This window comes from Rhinolophus sinicus, chromosome 18, assembly GCF_057876585.1.
Source record: "Rhinolophus sinicus isolate RSI-liver-muscle chromosome 18, RSI-T2T, whole genome shotgun sequence".
Lineage (NCBI taxonomy): Eukaryota > Metazoa > Chordata > Mammalia > Chiroptera > Rhinolophidae > Rhinolophus > Rhinolophus sinicus.
In genome coordinates, this window is record NC_142518.1 from 43,799,233 (window position 1) to 43,823,965 (window position 24,733).

The 24,733-nt window shown below is 36.1% G+C and overlaps 1 protein-coding gene across 3 annotated transcripts in view; it reads left to right on the forward strand.

Annotated features, from left to right (window-relative positions):
* The window catches only part of MTMR8 (myotubularin related protein 8), a 115,109-nt gene that overhangs the window by 55,121 nt on the left and 35,255 nt on the right, over positions 1 to 24,733 (forward strand). For all 3 annotated transcript variants that reach the window (XM_088795212.1, XM_019718865.3, XM_088795213.1), the window contains 3 exons: positions 631 to 680; positions 3,434 to 3,634; positions 13,477 to 13,605. In XM_088795212.1, the coding sequence (XP_088651338.1) occupies positions 631 to 680; positions 3,434 to 3,634; positions 13,477 to 13,605 (380 nt within the window). The remainder of the gene's footprint in view (positions 1 to 630; positions 681 to 3,433; positions 3,635 to 13,476; positions 13,606 to 24,733) is intronic.

Here is a 24,733-nt window from a genome sequence, read left to right on the forward strand (position 1 = left end):
AGGGTTACGAGAGACTCAAAAAGTTTGCAAAGCTGACTGGAGGACTGTTAAATAGACTGTCTGTTGGGTTCATCATCTTCAACATGTCAGCTGTTTGGATGTCAGACTCCTGATTGTTTTCTGGTGCTGAATCCAAGGCTTCTTAGTTGATCTTCCTAAGAAATAAAACTCACATTGGAGTTAATCCTCATTTTTTGGAATTTGTTTTTAAATGATTGCAAATAGGTTTGTGCCAAGATTTGTTCTTGGTACAGATCTGAGTACTGATTTTGAAGTCCTGTTTTCTTCATCAGTTGAATTTAATATTGTGTTTATCAATATTTCTTTTAGTTGTAGCTGAAATGGCTTGTCACACATCATGTAAAAGCCAAAAGAAATGTGACACTGGATACAAATCCAGAATAATTTCTCCTGAGAGCATTTGAATTTTGAAGGCAGCCTGTGCAGGCCTTTAAAGGAAATCCAAGTTACTTAGTTACATTTGGGAAATTAACTTTATTTATTATCAGTCCACCCAAACTTGTACAAAATCTGTTTCAGGAAAAAAGTGTTTTGATATTTTAATATTTATAGGTAATTCATTTTATGATTTTCCTAATGCAAACTTTTATTTTTGTACAAAACATGAAGATCCTGATAGAGAAGGAATGGATATCCATGGGCCACAAGTTCTCCCAAAGGTAAAAATATCCTCATTTTAAAGGAGGAGTCTAATGAAAGGTCATTAGCGTGAGGTTTATCAAAATCCAGTGTGTTCTGGCATGTGAAGGAGCAGTAAGTTGAACATGGCGTAAATCCCTTTTCATCAAGAAACAAGTATTCCAGACACTATGCTAGGATACTGAGGCTGAATAGGTGACTAGAATATTATCTCTGCCTTCAAAGTGTGCAAATAATTATATTAAACTGTTAAATATTTCAGAAAAGAACAAGGTATCATGGATCACAGAAGAAAAAGTACTTAACTCTGCTTGAAGAAGTCAGGATAGGTGTCTAGGAATAGGCAGCATTTAAAGATGAATTTTGGGGGGATAAATAGGAGTTTGCTAGACAGAACAGTGGGATGAGGAGGTCATTCAGGCAGAGGGAATAACATCTAAGACAGTGTGCCTTTTAACCTTTTATAAGAAAAAAGACAGGAGCAGATTTCTCTTCTTTTATAAGCAAAACAGCCTCACTGAGGCTTTACCTATGTTATAACAATCAACGAATATTGACCAAATACTTCACAGTATGCTGCATACTGTATCAAGACACTGAGCGGTTTACAAAAGGCACATAAAATATTTTACTCTCAGGGAAGTTACAGTTCAGGTCGTATTCTTCTCCATTGGTGTGTATCCATTTAATTCCCTTTGGCTGTCACTCTCTAGCCTTTTGGGTCCATCCATTCATTCATCCTTCATCAACAAGCTTTGGGCCAGGCCCTGTGCCAAGTTTTAAGGAGATTATGTTGAATCAGATATGGTCTCTATCTCTTCTACAGAAAAGAAAATTGATGATAGTATAGTATGATACATGGTAAGACAAAGGTAAATATAAACAAAAGAACTTAACCCATTCTGGGACAAAGAAAGCTTCCTGAGATTGGTGGCATTTTAGAGCATTAAAGAATATAAGGTTGAAGACTTGAAAGAGACAGTGGGTGTTTGGTAGAATAAGACTCCTGAGGAGACAAGGGGGAGTAAAAGCTAAAATTCAAATGAAAAGATTAGCGTTAGCTATAGTTAAGAACACATCTTCCATGGAGACTGGATGGAAGGACAGGCAATGAAGGAAATAAGTGTGCGAATGTCAGAGGCAGAAGTTAGATATTTTTACTTGAGGGCCTGTGTTTTTTTTTTCCAGTGGTACTATAGACACCAGTGTGAAATAGGTTAGGGTTTTGAGAAGATAGCTTAAAATTTGCAAGAGCTATAAGTTTGATGGGAAAATGGTGTTAAGGACATACATAAAGATTATTTAGGAGCAATTTCTAGATGAGTATGGAGACTTAATTTTAAATGGCATCAGTTTGCATGGTTCCATGATATTTTCATGCAGCATTCATCAGTCAGGATCTGTGAGCAGAGAACATTGCACTTTAGGCTTATCTATAGCTGGATTTTGAAGGTGAGTAATTAAAGACCAGAAAGTTGAAGAAAATGGCAAGAGAATAGTAGTTGGTGGGGCAGACCATAGAGTATAGGCTGGATAATAAGGACAAAAGGGAAGCCAATAGGAATCCAGCAGGCTGAGAGGTTCAGAGATAAGGGCTGGAGAGGTAAGATAAGCAGCCTTTGGAAATATATGGTGGTCAGAGTAGGATATTGAAATTAAAAGTTTTAAGTGCAGTATGAACCTCTGTGTAACTTAAGATCCAGCCTATGGCCATGGATATGGGAGGATGATAGTGGAGTAGAGGTAAAGATCAGTGAAGATAATTGGATTTGAGTTAGTTGAGGAACCTGTTAAGCCAGTGCAAGTCATCTGCATGGATCCCAAAGATAAGACTTAAGATAGGAGTCAGATTCCTCAGAAAACATGAGGAAGTGACCCAGAGACTTCTAGAAGATAACATTGAGGAAGGGGAAGGTAGTATAAGCTAAACAGCATGACTCATAATGGAAGTGTTTTTAAGAATGAAAAGAATAGTAGAAAGCAGTGGTAGGAGCAAGGAGAAAGCTGATCCCATCTCTGCCCTGTTTTAGGATTATGATATGTGGAGAGTGGAATGATGAGCATTCTCTATTTGATTTGGGCCCCAGGAAGAGGTGATGTCCTTGGTGAGGCATATTTCAGTTAAATTAGAAGTTAGAACATACCATGTAGAGGCTAAAGATGCTGTGTTTATTTCCAGTGGAATATGGTTTCCAGTGGATGGTAGAGTTGGTAAAAAGGGCATCATGGGGGAGGAAACATTAAACAGTTCTAGTATGAGTTTGTTCATTCATTTAATAAATGTTTATTAAATACCTATTTCACGTCAAGAACTGTTCAGTAAACAATGGAAGTATGGTCCTGACTCACAAGAGTTAAACGTGGCTGTTTAAATTTAAATTAATTATAATTAAATACTGCAGTTAAAAATTCAGATCCTCAGTCACACTAGCCACATTTCAAGTGCTTAATAGTTAGTGACTACCATATTGGACAACAGAGATATGGAACATTTCTATCACTAGAGAAAGTTCTATTGTAAAGAGGGTTGAGGGTGTAGGAGGAAATAGAATAGATGACCAAAGGGCTTACAATCTGGGTGATAGTGAAGGATACCAGTAGCTAAGAGATGTGTTGGGATTAACAAGCTTTGAGATTCTGGGTGGCATTTTGGCATGAGGTGTTTACTTGCCAGTGACAACAGAAAAAAGGTGACCTTGTTGTAGCCTATTCCAAACAGTGTAATCCCAGATGTGAGCTGTTGTCTTTCTTTACCTTTATTTGCATCTCTCAGGTGTGGCCATCTGGATGGGGACTCTAAAGAAGTATCCCCTGTCTTCACCCAGTTCCTAGACTGTATCTGGCAATTAATGGAACAATTTCCCTGTGCCTTTGAGTTTAATGAAATCTTCCTGCTGGAGATCCATGACCATGTTTTTTCTTGCCAGTTTGGGAACTTCCTTGGAAACTGCCAGAAGGATCGGGAAGCTCTGAGGTGAATACAGTTTTTGACAAAACACTGAATAGGGAGAGGGGCTCAGTGCAAAAGGAATGTGTACACCACCCTGATTTGGGGAGAGGAGTTCAGGAAAGGGGAGGAGATGACAACTATAAAAAAGAACTTTTGAAGTGTGAAGCACTCACTGTTTGCATGGGGATTCCTCAGAACCTCAGATTCCTCATCTGTAAAATATGGATAATAACACCTCCTTTTTGGAGCAATCATGAGGAACCGATAAAAAATGGATGTGCAAGGACTTTGTAAACAATCAGTTACTGTGCAGACATGAGTAGCCATTATCTGCAGTCCTTCATCATTTGTATTAGAGAGCATGAAATGGCAGCTCATAAGCGAAATGTGGCTCAACAGGCATGTTTAGTCTGTGGAGTATTTTTTAAACTGTAAATTAGTTGTCAACATTTTAATATCAGTCTATTTCACATAAAAATATAGTTATTTTAGGATTTTGTCCTAAATAGAAAAGCCATTATGCCAAGATACTGTCCTGAAAAATCAGGAGGTCTGGCAACAATGGACCTGTGTTTTCTCTTGGCCATTATCAGCTAAAGCTGAATAGCAGCTTCTCAGTGTGGATAAGGCAAACTCCCTTGTGTTTGCCATAGTCTCATCACCCCCTATAGTTTATTCTTAGCCCTTTTCTAATGTTATCTTCCCAGCTCCCGTGGGTGGTTGAATTTTCATTCAATTTAAACTCTAACATCCCCACAATATCCAAAGTGTAAACTCTTCTTGAGGTAGACACGATAAAGTTGCTGTGAGCAGTATTCTATGTTTTAGAGTTAAAGAGATAGACAAGGAAGAAGCTGTCTCACAATGCACTCTTATTTCACAGCTGTTGGTCAAGTAGCAGTTAGCTGAAGTTCTCAGGCCCCTTTATGACGTATCCTGGATGACATCACTTCTCTGATTCCATTTTGTTGTCAAAACAGAGAACAGTGATGGATCTTGATGCTTTAACATTTGTACTCACTTGGTAGCTTCTGTGCATATTTCTCTTCCTTTTTGCAACCAGATCTTTCTTACCCTCTCCCTAAATGCTTTTAGACACATTCATTCTGTCTAGCATTAAATAACACCCATGATCTTTTCCATCTTCTTTTTCTATCCTCTTAAAATGATATATCCTAATATATCCTAGACCCATTCCACAATCAAATTTGAATCTCCATATAAAAGTACAAAAGTTCAACATTTTAACACATATTAAAATAGTGATTACTTAAAAGAGGCAGAAGTTTCATTCATTCATGAAAGGAAAAGTATAGGCTCTAGAATCAGAGAGACCTTGGTGCAAGTTTTGGCTATGTTACTTCCTGGAGATGTGACCTTAGCAAATTAATTAAAAAAAAAAAAAAGATTTTATTGGGGAAGGGAAACAAGACTTTATTGGGGAACAGTGTGCACTTCCAGGCCTTTTTTCCAAGTCAAGTTGTTGTCCCTTCAGTCTTAGTTGTGGAGGGCGCAGCTCAGCTCCAGATCCAGTTGCCATTTCTAGTTGCATGGGGCACAGCCCACCATCCCTTGCGGGAGTCGAACCAGCAACCTTGTGGTTGAGAGGACGGATGCACTCCAACCAACTGAATCATCCAGGAGCTCAGCAGCAGCTCAGCTCAAGGTGCCATTTTCAAGCTTAGTTGCAGGGGACGCTGCCCACCATCCCTTGCGGGACTCAAGGAATTGAACTGGCAACCTTGTAGTTGAGAGCCCGTGCTCCAACCAAATGAGCCATCCGGGAGGCAGCTCAGCTCAAGGTGCTGTGTTTAATCTTAGTTGCAGGGGGCGGAGCCCACCATCCCTTGCGGGACTCGAGGAGTTGAATGGGCTACCATGTGGTTGAGAGCCCACTGGCCCATGTGGGAATCGAACCGGCAGCCTTCAGAATTAGGAGCATGGAGCTCTAACTGCATGAGCCACCGGGCCGGCCTAGCAAATTAATTTTTGTCTTATTTTCTCATTGCTAATTTAGGGATAAAATTTAATGAGGTATTTTAGGTAGAGTCTGGAACAGTGTTTGACACATAGTAGATAATAAATGTTAGTTACCTTACCTCTGCAAGATATTTTTTTTCTGTTTTAACCAACAACAAATGAGAAAGACAGATATACAGGGCTTTAGGCCTCACCAGAATGGTCTGAGGATTATAAAAGTTAAAAGACTACAATTTAGGTCCTGCCACCCATACCACTCCTCTTTGTTGTCTTCCTTGAGAAGGTATGTTCCAAATGACCTTCCCCTGCATGGTTATATGCAGCTTTCATTGGGGACCACTGCAACACATGATTTTTGAGGGGTTAACTAAGGGGCTTCCTTGCTTGGTGAGCAAGGTCCCATGGTCTCAACTAAGGTATGAGACATAATGTTGCACATAAATATCGCAGTCTTTAGCTGCCAATCTAGGATAACTTACAAATATTTGCTAATATATGTTACCATTTGGAAACAACATCATAGAAATGGCAGTCTGAGGTGAGCCTCTTGAAATCTCCCCTGGAATTTACAACAAATTGAAGAGTTATGATTCCACACAGGACTTCCTGTACAGCAGACAGGCAAAACTAAGAGATGTACAACTGAAATCATCTAAAGGTGGGCTAGCTGGGCAAGCGGGTGAGGAGGGAAAGAGGAAGTACAGAGACATGGCTGCGCAGGATGCAGACCGGATTCGGAGCTCTGAGCCACCTGCATTCCAGAGCTACTGCAATCGCAAGAGAGGGAAGAATTTGGACTGCTAGCACTACCCTTATGTCCACAGTCCCGCCTGAGGCATCAGCATATGACACGGCTGAACCCAACCCTCATGGCAGAGAACTCAGAACAAAGACTGAGGGAAGAAAGGTGAAAACTGGTTTAAGCCCTCACTGCCAAGGAAAGGATGGAAGGCATAGGAACAGAGCCTAGCCCAAACACCCACCCTCCCAGAGCTCGCCCCACCTGTCTGTCCAGTGCTAGAAGCAAAACAGTAGCAGTGTCAGATCAAAAGAACAGAATAATTGCAGTTCTCAGAACTGTAGCCCACAGCCACGGACTGGCTGCCCAACTAGTTCCAGCGAAGGGAGGAGGCTGGGGTGCAGGATTGGCTTTACTAGTGTTCACCGCCATTGCTCAAAGCCAATTCTCACAACCCACCCCACTCCTACCCCTACAGGAGTAAACAGAGTCCCTGAAACACAGGCACTGAGACTGATGCAGGAAGAGCTTTGAATTTTCAAAGTGCTCCACATCCCGCATGGATGCAGTGCCCTGAGAACCAAGTGACCTGCTCATAGAGGAGAAGTCCACGATCCAAGGAATTCTCCCCCCTGGCCCATTCTGTGAGAACCTGGAACAGTGCAGAGAAAATATAACATTTCAGTGTGTGAGAAAAGAAAAGGCTGCAGTTGGAGAGAAAATAAAGCATTCTACCAACACGTACTGGAAAACAAAAGAAAGACCTCTTCCTATCAACCTGTTGCAGAACCCACTCCTGTAAATGTCTAGGAAGAGAAAACTAATGCACTAATTGCCATGAATAATCAAGGTAACAAGGCAGCTCAGAAAGAAAATTAAAAGTCTCCAGAAAATGACTTAAAGACATGGAAATATCTGCCATCAATGACAGAGAATTCAAGATGTCAATTCTGAAAAAAAAAAAAAGCTCAACAAGCTGCAAGAAAACACAGGCAGTTTAATGAACTCAGAAACACAATCAAAGAACAAAATAAACATTTTACCAAAGAGATTGAAATTTTAAAACAGAACCAAATAGAATTTCTGGAGACTAAGAACTCAATAAAAGAAATAAAGAATGAAACAGCCAGCTTAGGTAATAGAGTACAGCAGATGAAGGAAAGAATCAGTGACATCGAAGATAGAAATCTGGAAATGACACAGATGGAAGAAGAGAGAGAAGACTTAAGAGTTAAAAGAAATGAAAGAACTCTACGAAAACTTTCTGACTCCATCAGAAAGAGCAGTATAAGAATAATGGCATACCAGAAGGAGAAGAAAGGGAGAAGGGAATAGAGGGTGTATTGAAACAAATAGTCGACAAGACCTTCCCAAACTTGTGGAAAGAACTGGATCCTCGAATCCAAGAAGCAAATAGAACACCTAATTGCCTCAATCCCAACAGGCCTTCTCCAAGGCACATTGTTTTGAAGCTGTCAAAAATTAATAACAAAGAAAGAATTCTCAAGTCATCCAGAGAAAGGAAGATGGTACCTTAAAAAGGAAATCCCATTAGATTATCATCAGATTTTTCAGCAGAAACTCTACAAGCCAGGAGGGAGTAAAATCAAATATTTAAATTATTGAAAGAGAGAAATTATGAGCCACGAATAACGTATCCATACCCTTCAGATATGAATGAGGAATAAAGACCTTTCCAGACGTACAAGAGCTAAGGGAATTTTCTAAGACACGACTTGCACTACAAGAAAAACTGAAGGAGGCTATTCAACCTGAAACAAAAAAGCAAAAGAATACAAAGTAAAAGAACACAAAAGAATACAAAGTAATATTACAAACAGACAGACTGGACAGTAGGAACTGGCAACCCACACACCAAATAAGACACAGTACACTTAAACACATCAGACAGGATAAGAAGAAAAAGAAAGCACTTAAGAAAAAGGAGGAAAAACAAGTAACTTGGTAATGTAGTGCAGAGATCAACTCACAGCATAAATAGGGATAATTAGTGACAACAGAAGCATAAAAGGGATGAAAGTAAAGGTCTGAACCAGCACAGGGGCATGGAGACAGTAAGCATGCTGAAGAAATTAAAATATTCTAAATGTGAAACATTTGTTTGCAGAAACTTAATGGTAACCACTCAAAAAAAAAAATAAAATAAAATCCAGAACTGAAATATATAACAAAAAAGGAAGAAATAGAGGGAAAAATCATAGAATACCACCACACAGAAATAATAGACAACAACAAGAAGGCAAAGAAACAATGGAGACACAGTCCTCCCAGAAAACCAAAGATCGATTATAGGAAATCCTCACATAGCAATAATCACCCTAAATGTAAACGGACTGAAATCACCAATAAAAGGGCACAGTGTGACAGATTGGATCAAAAAACTAAACCCAACCATATGCTGCCTCCAAGAGACACATCTCAGCTACAAGGACAAGCATAGACTCAAAGTGAAAGGGTGGAAATTGGCACTCCAAGCAAATGGTATCCAGAGAAAATCAGGTGTAGCCATACTGATATCAGATAAAACAGACTTCAGGGTGAAAAAGGTAACAAGAGACAAAGATGGACATTTCATAATGGTAAAGGGGACTATACAACAAGAAGACATAACAGTCATCAATATTTATGCCCCCAATCAGGGAGCACCAAAATATACCAAGGAACTACTAACAGAACTAAAGGGAGAAATTGACCAAAACACAATTATAGTAGGGGACCTAAATACATCATTGACAGCTATGGATAGATCATCCAAACAGAAAATAAATAAAGAACTAGCAGCCCTAAACGACACATTAGATGAAATGGACATAATTGACATTTATAGAGCCCTTCATCCTTGAACATCAGAGTATACATTCTTTTCTAGTGTACATGGAACATTCTCAAGGGCAGACCATATATTGGGACATAAAATCAGCCTCAGCAAATTTAAGAAGCTTGAAATCATCCCAAGCATATTCTCTGATCACAAGGCTTTGAAATTGGATATCAACTGAAAAAAGAAAGCAGGAGAAATCATAAATATGTGGAGATTAAACAACATACTTTTAAAGAGCGACCAGGTCAAAGAAGAAATAAGAGGAGAGATCAAAAGATACACAGAAACAAATGAGAATGAAAATACATCCTACCAAAATTTTTGGGATGCAGCAAAGCAGTTTTAAGAGGGAAATTTATAGCATTACAGGCATTTCTCAAGGAACAAAAAAATCCCAGGTAAATAACTTTATGTTACACCTTGAAGAACTGGAAAAAGAAGAAAAAATGAAATCCAAAGTCAGCAGAAGAAAGTAAATAATAAAAATCAGAGCAGAGCTACATGAAATAGAGAACATAAAGATAGTAGAAAAAATTGTGACAAAGAGCTGGTTCTTGAAAACAATAAAGTGGACAAACCCTTGGCATACTCACTAAGATAAAAAGAGAATAGACAGAAATTCAGAAATGAAAGAGGGGAAGTGACCACGGATGCCAAAAAAATACAAAGGATTATTCAAGAATATTATGAAAGTCTATATGCCACCAAATTCAATAACCTAGAAGAAATGGATAAGTTCGTAGAAACATAGACATCCTAGGCTGAATCATGAAGTATTGCAAATCTAAATAGACCAATCAACAGTACAGAAACTGAATCAGTCATCTGAAACCTTCCCAAAGCAAAAGTTCGGGACCAGGTGGCTTCACTAGTGAATTCTACCAAACTTTCACATAGGATCTAATACCTGTCCTACTCAACCTCTTCAAACAAATTAAAGTAGAGACAATGCAGTACTCCCTAACTCGTTTCATGAGGCCAACATTACCCTGATACCAAAACCTGGTAAGCAAAACACAAAAAAATAAAATTACAGACCAATGTCTCTGACATATACAGATGCAAAAATCTTAAAAACAAAACAAAAAAAATTCTAGTGAATCGAATGCAACATGCACTGAAAAGATTATACATCATCACCAAGTACGATTTATCCCAGAGGCAGAAGGATTATTCGACATACGGAAATTGATCAATGTGATACACCACATAAACGAAGTAAAGGACAAAAATGATATCATTATATCAGTAGCTGCAGAAAAAGCATTTGACAAGATACAACGTCCACTTGTGATTAAAACACTTAATGAAATGGGTATAGAAGTAAAATACATTGACATAATACAGGCAATATATGATAAACTCTGAGCTAATTAACAGTGAAAAACTGAAGCCTTTTGCTCTATGTTCCGGAACCTGGCAGGGCTGTCTCTTATCACCCCTGCTTTTCAACATAGTATTGAAAATACTAGCCAGAGCAGTCAGGCAAGAGAAAGGAATAAAAGGCATCCACATAGGGAATGAAGAAGTTAAAATTGTAACTCTTTGCAGATGACATGATGCTATATATACAAATCCTTAAAGACGCCACCAAAAAGTTTTTAGAAATAATGAACGAATACAGTTAAGTTGCCATCTACAAAATCAACATGCAAAAATCCATTGCATTCCTATATACTAACAATGAAACCTCAGAAAAAGAAATTAAAAAGAAAAAAAAAAAACAATTCCTTTTGCACTTGCAGCAAAAAGAATAAAGTCCCTACTGTGTTTTCCCCAAAATAAGTCCTAGTCGGACCATTAGCTCTAATGTGTTTTTTGGATCAAAAATTAATATGAGACTTGGTCTTATTTTACTATAATATATGCCTGGGTCTTATATAATATGGTATTATGCAAGTCCGGGTCTTATTAATTTTTAGTCTGAAAGGTGCATTAGTGCTGATTGTCTGGCTAGGTTATTTCAGGGAAACACGGTAGGAATAAACTTAACCAAGGATTTGACAGACCTATACTCTGAAAAGTATAACACGCTTGTAAAAGAAATTGAAGAAGACACAAGTAAATGGAAAGACATTCCTTTCTCATGGATTGGAAGAATCAGCATAGTTAAAATGGCCATATTACCCAAAGCAATATACAGATTTAATGCAATCCCCATCAAAATCCCAATGGCACTTTTTAAAGAATAGAACAAAACATCTGATTTGTATGGACCTACAAAAAGACCCCGAATAGCCAAAGCCATCCTAAGGAAAATGAACAATGCTGGAGGTACCACATTCCCTGACTTCAGCGTGTACTACAGGGCAACAATAATCAAAATAGTATGGTATTGGCCGAAAAACAGACACATAGATGAATGGAATAGAACAAGAACTCAGAAATAAACCCACATAAATATTGAAAGATAATTTTCATCAAAGGAGCCAAAACATACAGTGGAGAAAAGACAGTCTCTTTAATAAATGGTGTTGGAGAATTGGAAAGTCTTGTGCAAAAGAATGAAACTAGACTTTTATCTGTCACCGTGTACCAAAATTAACTCAAAATGTATCAAATCCGTAAATAGAAGACCTTAAATAATAAACTTCATTAAAGAAAACATCGGTACTAAACTTAAGGACCTTGCAGTCAAAATTGATTTTATGAATTTGACTCGAAAGGCAAGGGAAATAAAAGCTAAAATAAATGAATGGGACTATATCCAACTAAAAAGCTTCTGCACAGCAAAAGAAACCATCGACAAAATAAAGAGGCAACCAACTGAATGAAAGCAGATGTTTGCAAACAATGCCTCCGATATGGGACTAATATCCAAAATATACAAGGGACTCATGCAACTCACCAACAAAAGAACAAACAATCCAGTTGAAAAATGGACAGAGGACCTGAATAGACATTTCCCCAAAGAGGACATACAAATCGCCAATAGACATATGAAAAAATGCCCAATATCACTAATCATGAGAGAAATGCAAATAAAACCCAAAATGAAATACCACTTCACACCAGTTTGAATGTGTATCATCAACAAGACAAATAATAACAAGTGTTGGAGAGGCTGTGGAGAAAAAGGAACCGTCATACTTTGTTGGTGGGAATGCAGATTGGTGCAGCTGGTATGGAAGGCAGTGTGGAGAGTCCTTAAAAAATTAAAAATGGAATTACCATATGACCCAGCAATCCCTCTGTTGGCTATCTACTCACAAAATCTGAAAACATTTATCCCTAAAGATACATGTGCTCCAATGTTCATTGCAGCTTTATTTATGGTGGCCAAGACATGGAAACAACTGAAGTGTCTGTCCTTCGATAGATTAAAGGATAAAGAAGTTGTGATATATATACACAATGGAATACTATTCTGCCATGAGAAAAGATGAAATCGTGCCAGTTGCGACAACATGGATGGATCTTGAGATTATAATGCTAAGCAAAATATGTCGGAAAAAATCAAGAACTATATGATTTCACTGATATGTGGTATATAAAACTGAAAACAAAGGAACAAGACAAACAAAATGAAGAAACAAAAACTCATAAACACAGACAATAGTTTAGTAATTCACAGAGTGTCAGGGGTCGGGTGGTAGATGAGGGTAAAATGGATCAAAAATATGTTGATGGAAGGAGAAGTCACTTTGGGTGGTGAACACACAATGTGATATATAGGTCATGTGTGACAGAATTGTACACCTGAAACCTATGTAACTTTATTAACAGTTATCACCCCACTAAGCTTTAATTTTAAAAAAAAATTACCGTTTTCTCTCTGTCTTATACCCTCTGAGAGGAAGAGAAGGTGGCTTGAAATAAAATGAAATACGAAAGAGCCACAAATTCACCCTCTAGGCTGTCTGTTTACTTTAACTTACCAGAATTTTAAACATAATTTCAAGTTGAAAAAAAATTGAAAGGTGATCAGTCCATAGAATTCCAGATTCGGAAGAGACCTTAGAGGTCACAGTATATGAATGGAAAGACAGTCCCAGAAAATGGTATTGTCATTCCTAAGATCTTTAGCTACTCCACAACAGCAGCTTTACGTAGCATCGCCTGCTTTCCAGTGTCAAAGTCTGTAACTTATTCATTTTAAAAACTGATAAATTCAAGTCCAGATAATTCATTATTCTGTCACTTATTAGCCACTTATTTCTATTTTTTTTCTATCATGTCCTATCACTATGTGTTGAATTGAGTTACTTATTAGTAAAATTTGGCTGATTATCAAGTTCTACAGAACTGTTGAGATTACTTACTTGCTGCTGTTAATTTGTTGGCTTGTTTTTCTTTTTTTGACAGAGTTTGTGAGAAAACCCATTCCGTGTGGCCTTTCTTCGTTCAGAGGAAACCAGATTTCAGGAACCCTCTCTATAAAGGATTCACTATGTATGGTGTGCTCAATCCTAGTACTGTGCCCTACAACATTCAGTAAGTTCCTAAGCTGTCCCTTCCTTTATACCAGCCGGGCCCAGGGCCTCAGCTGCTTTGCCTTTCTTTGTATATCTGCCACCATCTTCATAAGCATGACTGTGGAGTAGGACATTCTCCCCAGATCACCCATTCCTTGCTGCCTCTGAAAACAAGACCACTGTCCTTTTGATTTTCAGGGCTTTGCTGTTACTTGCTTAAGGAAATAAACAAGAAATAATAGTTGATTAATAGTAGTACTACCAGTCAAGATGTGTGTTGCATCTTTCTTTTTTCTATTAAAATTTATTGGGGTAACAATGGTCAACAAAACTACATAGGTTTCAACTGTACCATTCTATAATGCATCGTCTATATATTGCGTATGTGTTCACCACCCAGAGTCAGTTCTCTTTCCATCACCATATATTTGACCCCCTTTCCCCTCTGGTAACCACTAAACTGTTGTCTGTGTCTATGAGTTTTTGTTTCTTTGTTTGTCTTGTTCCTTTGTTGCTTTCAGTGTTATATCTTACATATCAGTGAAATCATATGGTTCTCGACTTTTTCTGTCTGACTTATTTTGGTTAGCATAATAATCTCAAGATCCATCCATGTTGTTGCAAATGGCACTATTTCATCTTTTCTTATGACAGAGTAGTATTCCATTGTGTATATATACCACATCTTCTTTATCAAGTCATCTGTCGAAGGACATTTTGGTTGTTTCCACCTATCTGAATATGTTTATTAATTCTAATAGTTTATTTTGTGTATTCCTTAGGATTTTGTTTATATAAAATCATGTTGTTTCTGAACAGAGATTGTTTTACTTCTTCCTTTCCAATTTGGATGATTTTTATTTTCTTGCCAAATTGTCGTCTCTAGAACTTCACAGAGTATTTTTTGAAATTCCATTATGACTTCTTTGATCAGTTGGTTTTTAAAGCATGTGTTGCTTAATTTCCACATATTTGTGAATTATAATTTTATTCCATTATGGTCAGAGAATATAGTTTTTATGATTTTAATCTTTTTAAATGTATTAAGTTGTATTTTAAGACCTATCATAAGTTATGTGCTGGAGAATGATATCTATTTTTCAAATGATGTGTATATTTTGAGAATAATGTGTGTTCTCCTGTTCTTAGGTATAGTGTTCTAGTATGTCTATTAGTTCTAATGGGTATATAATATTGTTCAGGTCTCCTATTTTCTTATTCATCTTCTGCCTCGTTGTTCTATTCATTATAGAAAGTGGGATATTGAAGTCTCTAGCCATTACTGTAAAGCTGTCTATTTTTCCCTTCAGTTCCATTACCTGTCTATTTCTCCCTTCAGTTTCATCAATTTTTGCTTCATATATTTTGGGCTTCATTATTTGGTGCATATATGTGTTTATAACTGTTATATATTCTTGAGGGATTGACCGTTTTTATGAATACATAGTGTCCTTTTTTTCTCTTGTAATGGTTGTTGACTTAAAGACTGTTTTGTCTTTATTAGTATAGCCACATCAACTCTCCTTTAGTTTCTATTTGTATGGAATATCTTTTTCTATCCTTTCATTTTTTTTAGTTTGAATTTAAAGTGAATCTATTGAAGATAGCATATAGTTAGATCATGTTTTAAATCATGTTTTTAAAATCCATTTTGTAAACTTCGGCCTTTTAATTGGATAATTCCATTTACATTTAAAATAATTCCTGATGAGAAAGGACTTCTCCCACTTCACTATTTTCTGTACATCTTATCTTTTTGTTCCTTAAGTTCTCCATTGCTACTTTCTTTTATATTACATTGATTTTTTAAGTGATTCATTTTAATTCTCTCATCTTTCATGTTCTGCATTTTTTATATACTTTGTTACTTGTCACCCTGGTGATTACAATTAACTTCTTAAATTTATAACATTCTACTTTCAATTTATACTAACTTTGCTTCAATTGTATTTAAAATCTCTATTCCTATACAACTCCATTCCCCCCCCCCTTTTTTTTTTTTTTTTACAAATTACGTCTTGTACATTGTGTGTCTATTAATGTAGACCTACAATTATTGTTTTTGTAATTTGTTTAAGGAAGAAAAGAGGAATTACAAATCAAAAATACAATATTGCTGGCTTGTGTATTTACTTAATCAGTTATCTTTATCGGTATTCTTCATTTCTTTGCATGGGTTAGAATTCCTGTATAGTGTGTCTTTTAATTTCAGCCTATAGGTCACTTTGTAGTTTTTTATTCTAGAGCAAGTGTACTAATGATTAACTCCAGCTCTTGTTTATCTGGCAATGTCTTAATTTCTCCTTCACTTTTAAAGGATGGTTCTAACCAGATATATAATTCTTAGTTGACAGTGTTTTTTTTCTTTTAGCACTTTAAATATGTGATCCCAGTGCTTTCTGGCTTCTGTGATTTCCAATGAGAAATCAGCTGTTAATCTTCTTGAGGATCCCTTGTATGTGGTGAGTAGCTTCTGTCTTGTTGCTTTCAAGATTTTCTGTCTTTTGATGGTTGATTGTATCTCAATGTGAATGTCTTTGAATTAATCCTACTTGGAATTTCTTGAGCGTTTTAAATGGGTAGGTTCATATCTTTCATCAAATTTAGGATGTTTCTGACCATTATGTCTTTGAATATTCTTTCTGCCTCTTTCTATCTCTTCTGTCATTCTGGGACTACAATTATTTGTGTGTTGGTATGCTTGATAGTCTCCCACAGCTCCCTTAGACTCTGTTCACTTTTCATCATTGCTTTTTCTTTCTACTCCTTAGAGTGGGTAATCTCAATAGACGTATCTTCCAGTTAATTTATTCTTCTGCCTGCTCAAATCTGTTGCTGAATCCCTCCAGTGAATTTTTCATTTCACTTATTATACTTTTCATCTCCAGAATTTCTGTTTGGTTCCCTTTACTAGTTTCTCTCTTTATTGATACTCATTATTTGATGAGATTTTATCTTCCTGGTTTTCTTTAGTTCTTTGAGCATATTTCAGACAATTGATTTAAAGTATTTGTCTAATAAGACCAATGTCTGGGCTTACTCATGAGGAGTTTCTATTAATTTCTTTTTTTCCTGTGAACGTGCCATAATTTCTTGTTTCTTTCTGTTCCTCATAATTTTTTTGTTGAAAACTGGCAGTTTGAGTACTTTATGATAATTCTGGAAGTCAGAGTCACCCCTCTTCAGGGTTTTTTGTTGCAATTTGTTGTTTGTTATTGTTATTTGATTAGTGACTTTTCCAAACTGTATTGTTTTTCATGTGTAGTGACTGAATTCTCCTTCCATTAGCTAAGTGATCAGCTAGTGATTGAACAGAAATTTTCTTAAATGAAAAAAAAAAGTTTCCTGTCTTTGCACATTGGCTCTATGTTGTGTACACCTTCATTGCTTAGCAAGGCCATTTATAAATCTTCCTTAGTCATCACTTCCTGCTGTGCAGAGTCTGAAAGTCAGCCACTGGTAAAGCTTAGGGTCTTTTCGGGTTTGTTCTGATCATACGTGTAGCCATGGGCATGTACTTGGCCTTTTACATGCCATGATATATACAGGAGGATTTCAGTGCCCTTATTTTCCCATGTATCTTCCTCCCAAACCTCCTTGTTTGCAGAATTTTCAATATGTCTGCTGCTTGCCCCATCTGTTATCCCTTGCCTCAGATGCCTCTATCTAGTATATTTACCTTTAAGTTATTTTGACACTGTCCATAAGGCCACTCCAGCCTTGAGGAAGTTCTAAGGTGGGCAAAACAAGCCCCTGAGCCCATCTTTCAGGGGGATTCCAAGGAAGTCAATGTACAACCACAATATTTTGATAACAAGGTCAGTATTGCCCGCTCTGGCATCAGAAAGCCACATTGGTCATGTGAACTGCTATCCCCCAAACTGCTGCTAAATTGAGGAGTGAAGGCTGGCAGGTCCATAAGTCAAAATGTGGTAATACTCTATTACCAAAATTTATAAGCTTTGTTTTTCATTAAACATCCCCCTGGTTGTTCTGAGTTTTGATTAGATTCTGAACTTTCAAAAAAGTTGACTATTACAATTTTTGCCTGCAAAATCATTGCTTTCGTGAAGGGACAGAGTTTTGGAAATCCCTACTTCACCATTTTCAGTGATGCCACCAATGATAGATATTTTTTCTTGCCACCATTCTTCTTCTTAGCTTTGGATATTCCAAATGAGAAATTCTAAGTGAAGTGATGCTAGTTTACAGTGCTTCTTGATAATTATAATGCCAGAAATTCTTCTGTATTTCTTTGAGAAGTGAAAACCAGATTAAGGGGAACACATGATAGACACATTTTTTTTCCCACTAAGTAAAACTAAAACCCTTGGACATTATAAAACCAGCATTAAACTTTGGACAGTGGAGAGATGAAGGCAGGCAAATTATGGTCCACAGGACTAAAGGAACAATGCAGTTGTGAGTTCCATGGGTTTTGTTTTTGCTTCATACAAGTCGCCAGACCTGGAGCTGGAGAAGTTGGCAATCCAGAATCATCAAGAAGATAAAAAAAGCCATAAGAAAAGCTTGCTTTTTCTAGCCAAAGGACCAGAAAAAGGACAGTATAGCAAGACAGAAAATTTAGACAATAAGTTTTAGTGAAACACTACAGAAATAAACTGTGACCATACCCAGCCAGCAAAGGCCAAGTAGGGAGCCTACATTTGTATCCTTATCAAGCTGTAAGAAAGCACCCAAATGTCCCCACATCCACCCCTTCAGTGTGGTGTTGCAGAAGGTCAGCTGGGAAGCTTGGATTTTTTTCTCCACTAGAGACTCTTCCTGGCAATATCAGTAGGGATCATGTGACAGCCTGGACTTACACTTCTACTCAGCAATGATAAGGTACCTCTCCCTCTCCCCACTTGGATGTTATCAAAGGAGGCCTAGTGTAGAATCAGGACTTTGACCACCATCCAGCATTAATGAGACCATTCTGTGGTATCATTGGAGGTCACATGGGGAGAAGTAATGAAGTACTTCTGCACACCCCAACTAGGGTGCTATCAGCATAGCACCAGTGGGATGTCTGAGTCCCCACTCACACCCATAAGTATTGTAGGGGCCCTCCTGAACATAAGTATCAGTGTTAGCCAAGTGGGGAACCTCAAACTGTTCTCCCACCTGACAGTAATGAGGAAGCACCCACAGTTCCTCTGCTAGAACAGTGTCATAGCAGACTCAAATAAGATTCAAATAAGTGCCAAAGTCTCATAACAAAATTGCCAAAATGTCTGAGTTTCAGTTGAAAATTACTAATCATACCAGGAACAAGGAAAAATATAAACTTGAATAAGGAAAGCAATCAACAGAAAGTTAACAGTGATGTTAGAATTACTTAAGATTTTATACAGCTATCATTAAAATGCTTCAACAAACAATTACAAACAAAAGAAAGTATCAGAAAATAAATTGAAGACAAATAACAACAAAATGGAAATGCACAATACATACAATATAAAATACAATAACAGAAATTAAAAAACAATTGGATGAGCTCAATAGCAGAATGGGAGAGAGGAAAGAATCAGTGAACTTGAGATAGAAAAATAGAAGCCAATCAATCTGAAAGAAATACTACTGAAAAAAAATAAACAGGCCCCCACAGACCTGCAGGACAATAACAAAAGATCTATTTGTATCACTGGAAAATCAGAAGCAAAGAAGAAAGAAGGAGGGGCTGAAAAAGTATTCGAAGAAATAATAGCTGAAAAATACTCCAAACAGAACAAAAGACACAAACCTGTAGAGTCAAGAAGCTGAGTGCACATTAAACAGGATAACCAAAAGAACTATACACCAAGACACATCATAGTCAAACTTATGAAAACTTATGAAACCAAGGGAAAAAAAATCTTGAAAGCAGCGAGAAATGAATGACACCTTACTTATAGGGGAGAAACTATTTGAATGACAGCTAATTTCTCATCAGAAATTATGGAAGCCAGAAGGATGTGGTACAACATTTTCAAGTGCTAAAAGAAAATTACTGTCAACTTAGGATTCTGTATCTGGTAAAAATATCCTTCAGGAATGAAGGATAAACAAGACATTCTGAAACGAAGGAAAATTAAGAGAATGTGTCACACTCAGACCTACCCTAAAAATAAAGCTAAAGGAAGTTCTCAAAAAAGATAAAAGAAGGAACCTTGGAAATTCAGAAAGGAAGAAAAACATAATGGGAATAATAAAAATATGAATAAACACAATAGACTTTCTCATCTTGAGTTGTCTAAATTAGGTTTGCCAGCGGAAGTAAACATTATAACACTGTGTTTCTAAATGTATGTAGATGAAATATTTAAGCCAATTATGTTATAAATGGAAAAGGGCAAAGGGATATAAAAAGGAAGTAGGGTTTGTACAGTTCACACAAACTGGTAAAATGGTGACACTAGTAGACTGTGATAAGATATATAAATACAGATATAGATGATATAGATACACACACAATATACTGCCTAGAGAAGGTACTAAAACATCTATCCAAAGATATATACTCAAAGACTATAGATTAATGAAAATAAATTCAGAAATATTCAAGTAACCTACAGGAAGGCAGAACAAGAAAACAGAACCAAGGGAACAAACAAAAATAATGTGGGAGAATTAAGTTCTAAACATATCGTAATTATGTTTAATGTAAATGGTCTAACTATACCATTTGAAAAACAGGTGAACAGTGGATTAAAAAAAGTAGCCCATTTATGCTGTCTACAAGAAACTCACTTCAAATACCAGGGGTGCCAAAAAATGTACAGAAGTGGACACTTTGGTCCGCGTTGCTCAGGTAGTAGTTTGCTGTAATCAGAAGTGTCTGGACACTGATGGTAACCACTTTGAGCACCTGTTGTAATTGCAGAACTCAAATGTGACTTGTATTCATTTTTTGGTATTGGTATATATTGAGTATTGCAATTTTAATATAGTTTTCCTTTCTTAAAATGTGTATACATTTTTTTGGCACCATCTGTATAATGGTAAATGTACATTAGCAGTAAAAGAATGGAAGGAGATATATCATGAAAACACAAATGAAAGCTGGAATGGCCATATTATTAATGGATAAAGTAGACTTCAGAAGAGAGAAAATTACCATAGACAAAGAGGGACATAACATAATGATAAAAAGGTCAATCCAATAAAAATAAAGACCAACCTTAAATTTATATGCACCAAGCAAAAGACATACAAAAAAATGTGACACAAAAATGGATAGAACTGAAAGGAGAAATAAACAAATTTACAGTTAGAGTTTGAGACATCAACACCCCTTTCTCAACATTTGATGTAACCATTAGGCAAAATGAACAAGGACATAGAAGAACTCAACAATACAATCAGCAGTGTCTAATACACGTTTATATAATACCCTACCCAACAACAAGAAGAATACACATTGTTTTCAAGTGCACATAGAACATACCTAGATAGACCATGTTGTAGGCCATTGAAAAAAAGCTCAACAATTTTTTTTAAAAACATACTATACAAAATGTTTTCTCTGACCACAATAGAATCAAACTAGAAATCAATAATAAAAAGATAACAGGAATGTGTACAATAGATTTTCTACTACTTAGAAACTAAACAACATGCTTCTAAATAATGCATGCATCAAAGAAAGTCTCAAGGGAAATTAAAATACATTGAAATAAATGAAAATGAAAATTTGTTGGGCTCAGCTAAAGCAGTGCTGAGAGGGAAATTTATAGCACTAAATGTTACATTTGAAAAGAGAAAAAGTCTCAAATATTCTAAGCTAGCTCATCAATAACTTATAAAAAGAATAGAAAAATAAACCCAAAACAGGAAAGGAGTAAATAAAGATAAAAGCAGAAGAATGGCAAAGAAAAAAGAGAGAAGACACAAATTACCTATGTCTGAAGTGAAGCAGGACATATCATTATAAACCATACAGACATCAGATAAAGGATAATAAGGATCTACTACAAACAACTTTAAGCCACATGAATTTGAAAACTTGGATGAAATGAATCAATTTTTTAAAAAGCACAAATTACCACCACTCACCCAATATGAAATAGATAATGTGAATAGCCCTACAAGTATTAAGGTAATTTAATCAATAATTTAATAATTCCCAAGAAAGAAATCTCTATGCCAAGATTGTTTCTTTGGAGAAATCAACAAATTATTTAAAGAATAATTAGCACAAACTACAAATCTTTTCTAGAAAATAGAGTAAGAAATACTCCCTAATTTATTTTATTAAGCTAGTATTACCCTGATACTGAAAGTAAAGACACTACAACAAAAATATAAACTAATTATCCTTATGAATAAGACATAAAAATCCTCAGCAAAATGTTAGCAAATGGAACTCACTGATATTAAAAATGTAATTTTATACCATGACCGTGTAGGGTTTATTAGTGATGCAAGGCTGGTTCAATATTTAAAAATTAATAACCATATTAACAGACTAAATAAGAAATATCACATGATCATATCAGTTGATTAAGATAAATTATTTGACAAAATTTAACACTCATTCATGATGAATACACTAAAAAGACAAGGAATAGAGTGGAACTTCCACAAAATACCTACAGCTAACATTGCACTTAAGATGAAAGACTGGATGCTTTATACCTGAGATGAGGAACAAGGCAAGGATGTCAGTTTTTCCATCTTTTCCAGCATAGTAATGGAAGTCCTAGCCACCACATTAGGAAAAAATAAAAAATAATAATACATATTGGATAGGAAGATATAAAACACTCTCTGTTTGGAGATGAAATGATAGTCTATGTAGATAATCCAAGGAATCAAATAAAAAATTAAAAAACCTCTTAGAAATAATAGGCAAGCTCAACACAGACACAGGATACAAGATGAGCATATAAAAGTTGGTTGTTTCTACTGTTGTTATTAAAAGCCAGGATTTGATGCTGAGCTCCACACAGAAGAGAATTTAATTTAATAAAAATTTTAAATAAATTCCCCCTCTAACAAAACTGCAAATAAATATATGTACAATTGAAAGAAAAAGCCAATTGTGTTTACATACGCTAGTGATGAACAAAGAGGCAAGGAAATAAAAAAATGTATATACCATTTATAATCACTCCCTGCAAAAATGAAATACTTAAGATCCCAACTAACCAAAACAATCTTGAAATAAAAGAACAAAGGTGGACAATTTGCACTTTCTCATTTCAAAAGTTACTACCAATCTGCAGTAATCAAAATACTGTTGTATGGGTGTAAGGACAGACATACACACTGATGGAACAGAATAGAGAGCCTAGAAATAAACCCTTGCATATATGGTCAGTAGATTTTTGACAAGGGTACCAAGAAAATTCAGTGGGGAAAGGACATTCTGTTCAAAAATGGTGCTGGGAAAATGATACCCACTTGCACAGGCATGCATTTGTACCCCTACCTTACACAATATACAAAAAGTAACTCAAAGTGTATTAAAGACCTAAATGTATGAGCTAAACTGTAAAATTCCTTGAAGTAAACATAGGGACAGTCTTCATGACATTGGATTTGGCAATGATTTCTTGAATATGAAATCAAAAGCACAGGCAGCTAAAGAAAGAAATAGGTAAAATGGGCTTGATCACAATTAATTTTTGTGTGTATATCAAAGGGCATTATCAAGAGAGTGAAAAGGCACACTAGAGAATGGGAAAGAATATTTGCAAACCATATATGGTAAGGGTTTAATATCCAGAACATATAATATACTGCTAAAACCCAACAAAAAACCCCAGAACAATCCTATTGAAAAATGGGCAAAGGACTTAAATAGGACTTCTTCAAAGGAGATACACAGAAGGCCAGTAAGTACAAGAAAATATGCTCAACATTACTGATCATTATGGAAATACAAATCAAAACCACAGTGAAATACCACTTCACACTCATTAGTATTGCTACTATCAAAAAATTGGAAAAAGAATCAGCAAGTATGTGGAGAAATTGAAACCTTGTGCAATGCTGGTGGAAATATAAAATTGTGCAGTCACTGTTGAAAACAGTTTAGCAGTACCTCAAAAAATTATATATAAAATTACCCAATAGATCCAGCAATTCCACTTCTGGATTTATATCTAAAATAATGCAAAGTAAGATCTCAAAGAGGTATTTGCACACGTTATGCAATATTATTCACAATAACGAAGAGGTGGAAGCAGCTCAAATGCCAAAATGTCCATCAACAGATAAATGGATAATAAAGAAGTGGTATATACAACACGATGGAATATTATGCATCCTTAGAAAAAGACTTTCTGTCACATGCTACAACATGGATGAACCTTGAGGACATTATGCTCAGTGAAATAAGCCAGTCACAAAAGGACAAATACTGTATCAATCCACTCATGAAATATCTAAAGTAGTCAAAATCATAGAAGTAGAAAGTAGAAAGGTGGTTACCAAGGTGTGGGGGCAGGTCAGGAGGGAATTAGTGTCTGGGAAGTGTGAGTTTCAGCGTTGAAAGATAAAGTTCTAGAGATCTGATTCATAATAATGGAAGATATTAACACTACTGAACTGTATACTTCAAAATGGTTTAGATGGTAATTTTAATGTAATATGTTTGTTAACACAATTAAAAAATTGTACTATAGATTCCACATATAAATTAGATCATATGATATTTGTCTTTCCCTGTTTGACTTATTTCACTTAGCATAATATCTTCCAGGTCCATCCATGTTATTGCATATGGTAAGATTTCATTCTTTTTTATGGCCTAGAGCTATCCCATTGTAAATGTATACCTTATCTTCTTTATGCAGTTGTCGCCAGATCGGAGGGGGTTTGGAGGATGGGTGAAAAAAGTGAAGGGATTAAGTACAAATTGGTAGTTATGAAATACTCAAGGGGGTGTAAAGTACAGCATAGGGAATATAGTCAATAATATTGTAATAACTATGTATAGTACTGGGTGGGTACTAGACTAATCGGGGGGAATCACTTCGTACATTATATAAATGTCTAACCACTGTGCTGTACACCTGAAATTAATATAAAATAATATTGAATAAAACTGTAACTGAAAAAAATAAATAACTGAAAAATACTCTATATGATACTGTAATCATGGATCCATGCCATTAGATATTTTTCCAAATTTATTGAATGTACAACACTGAGTGAAA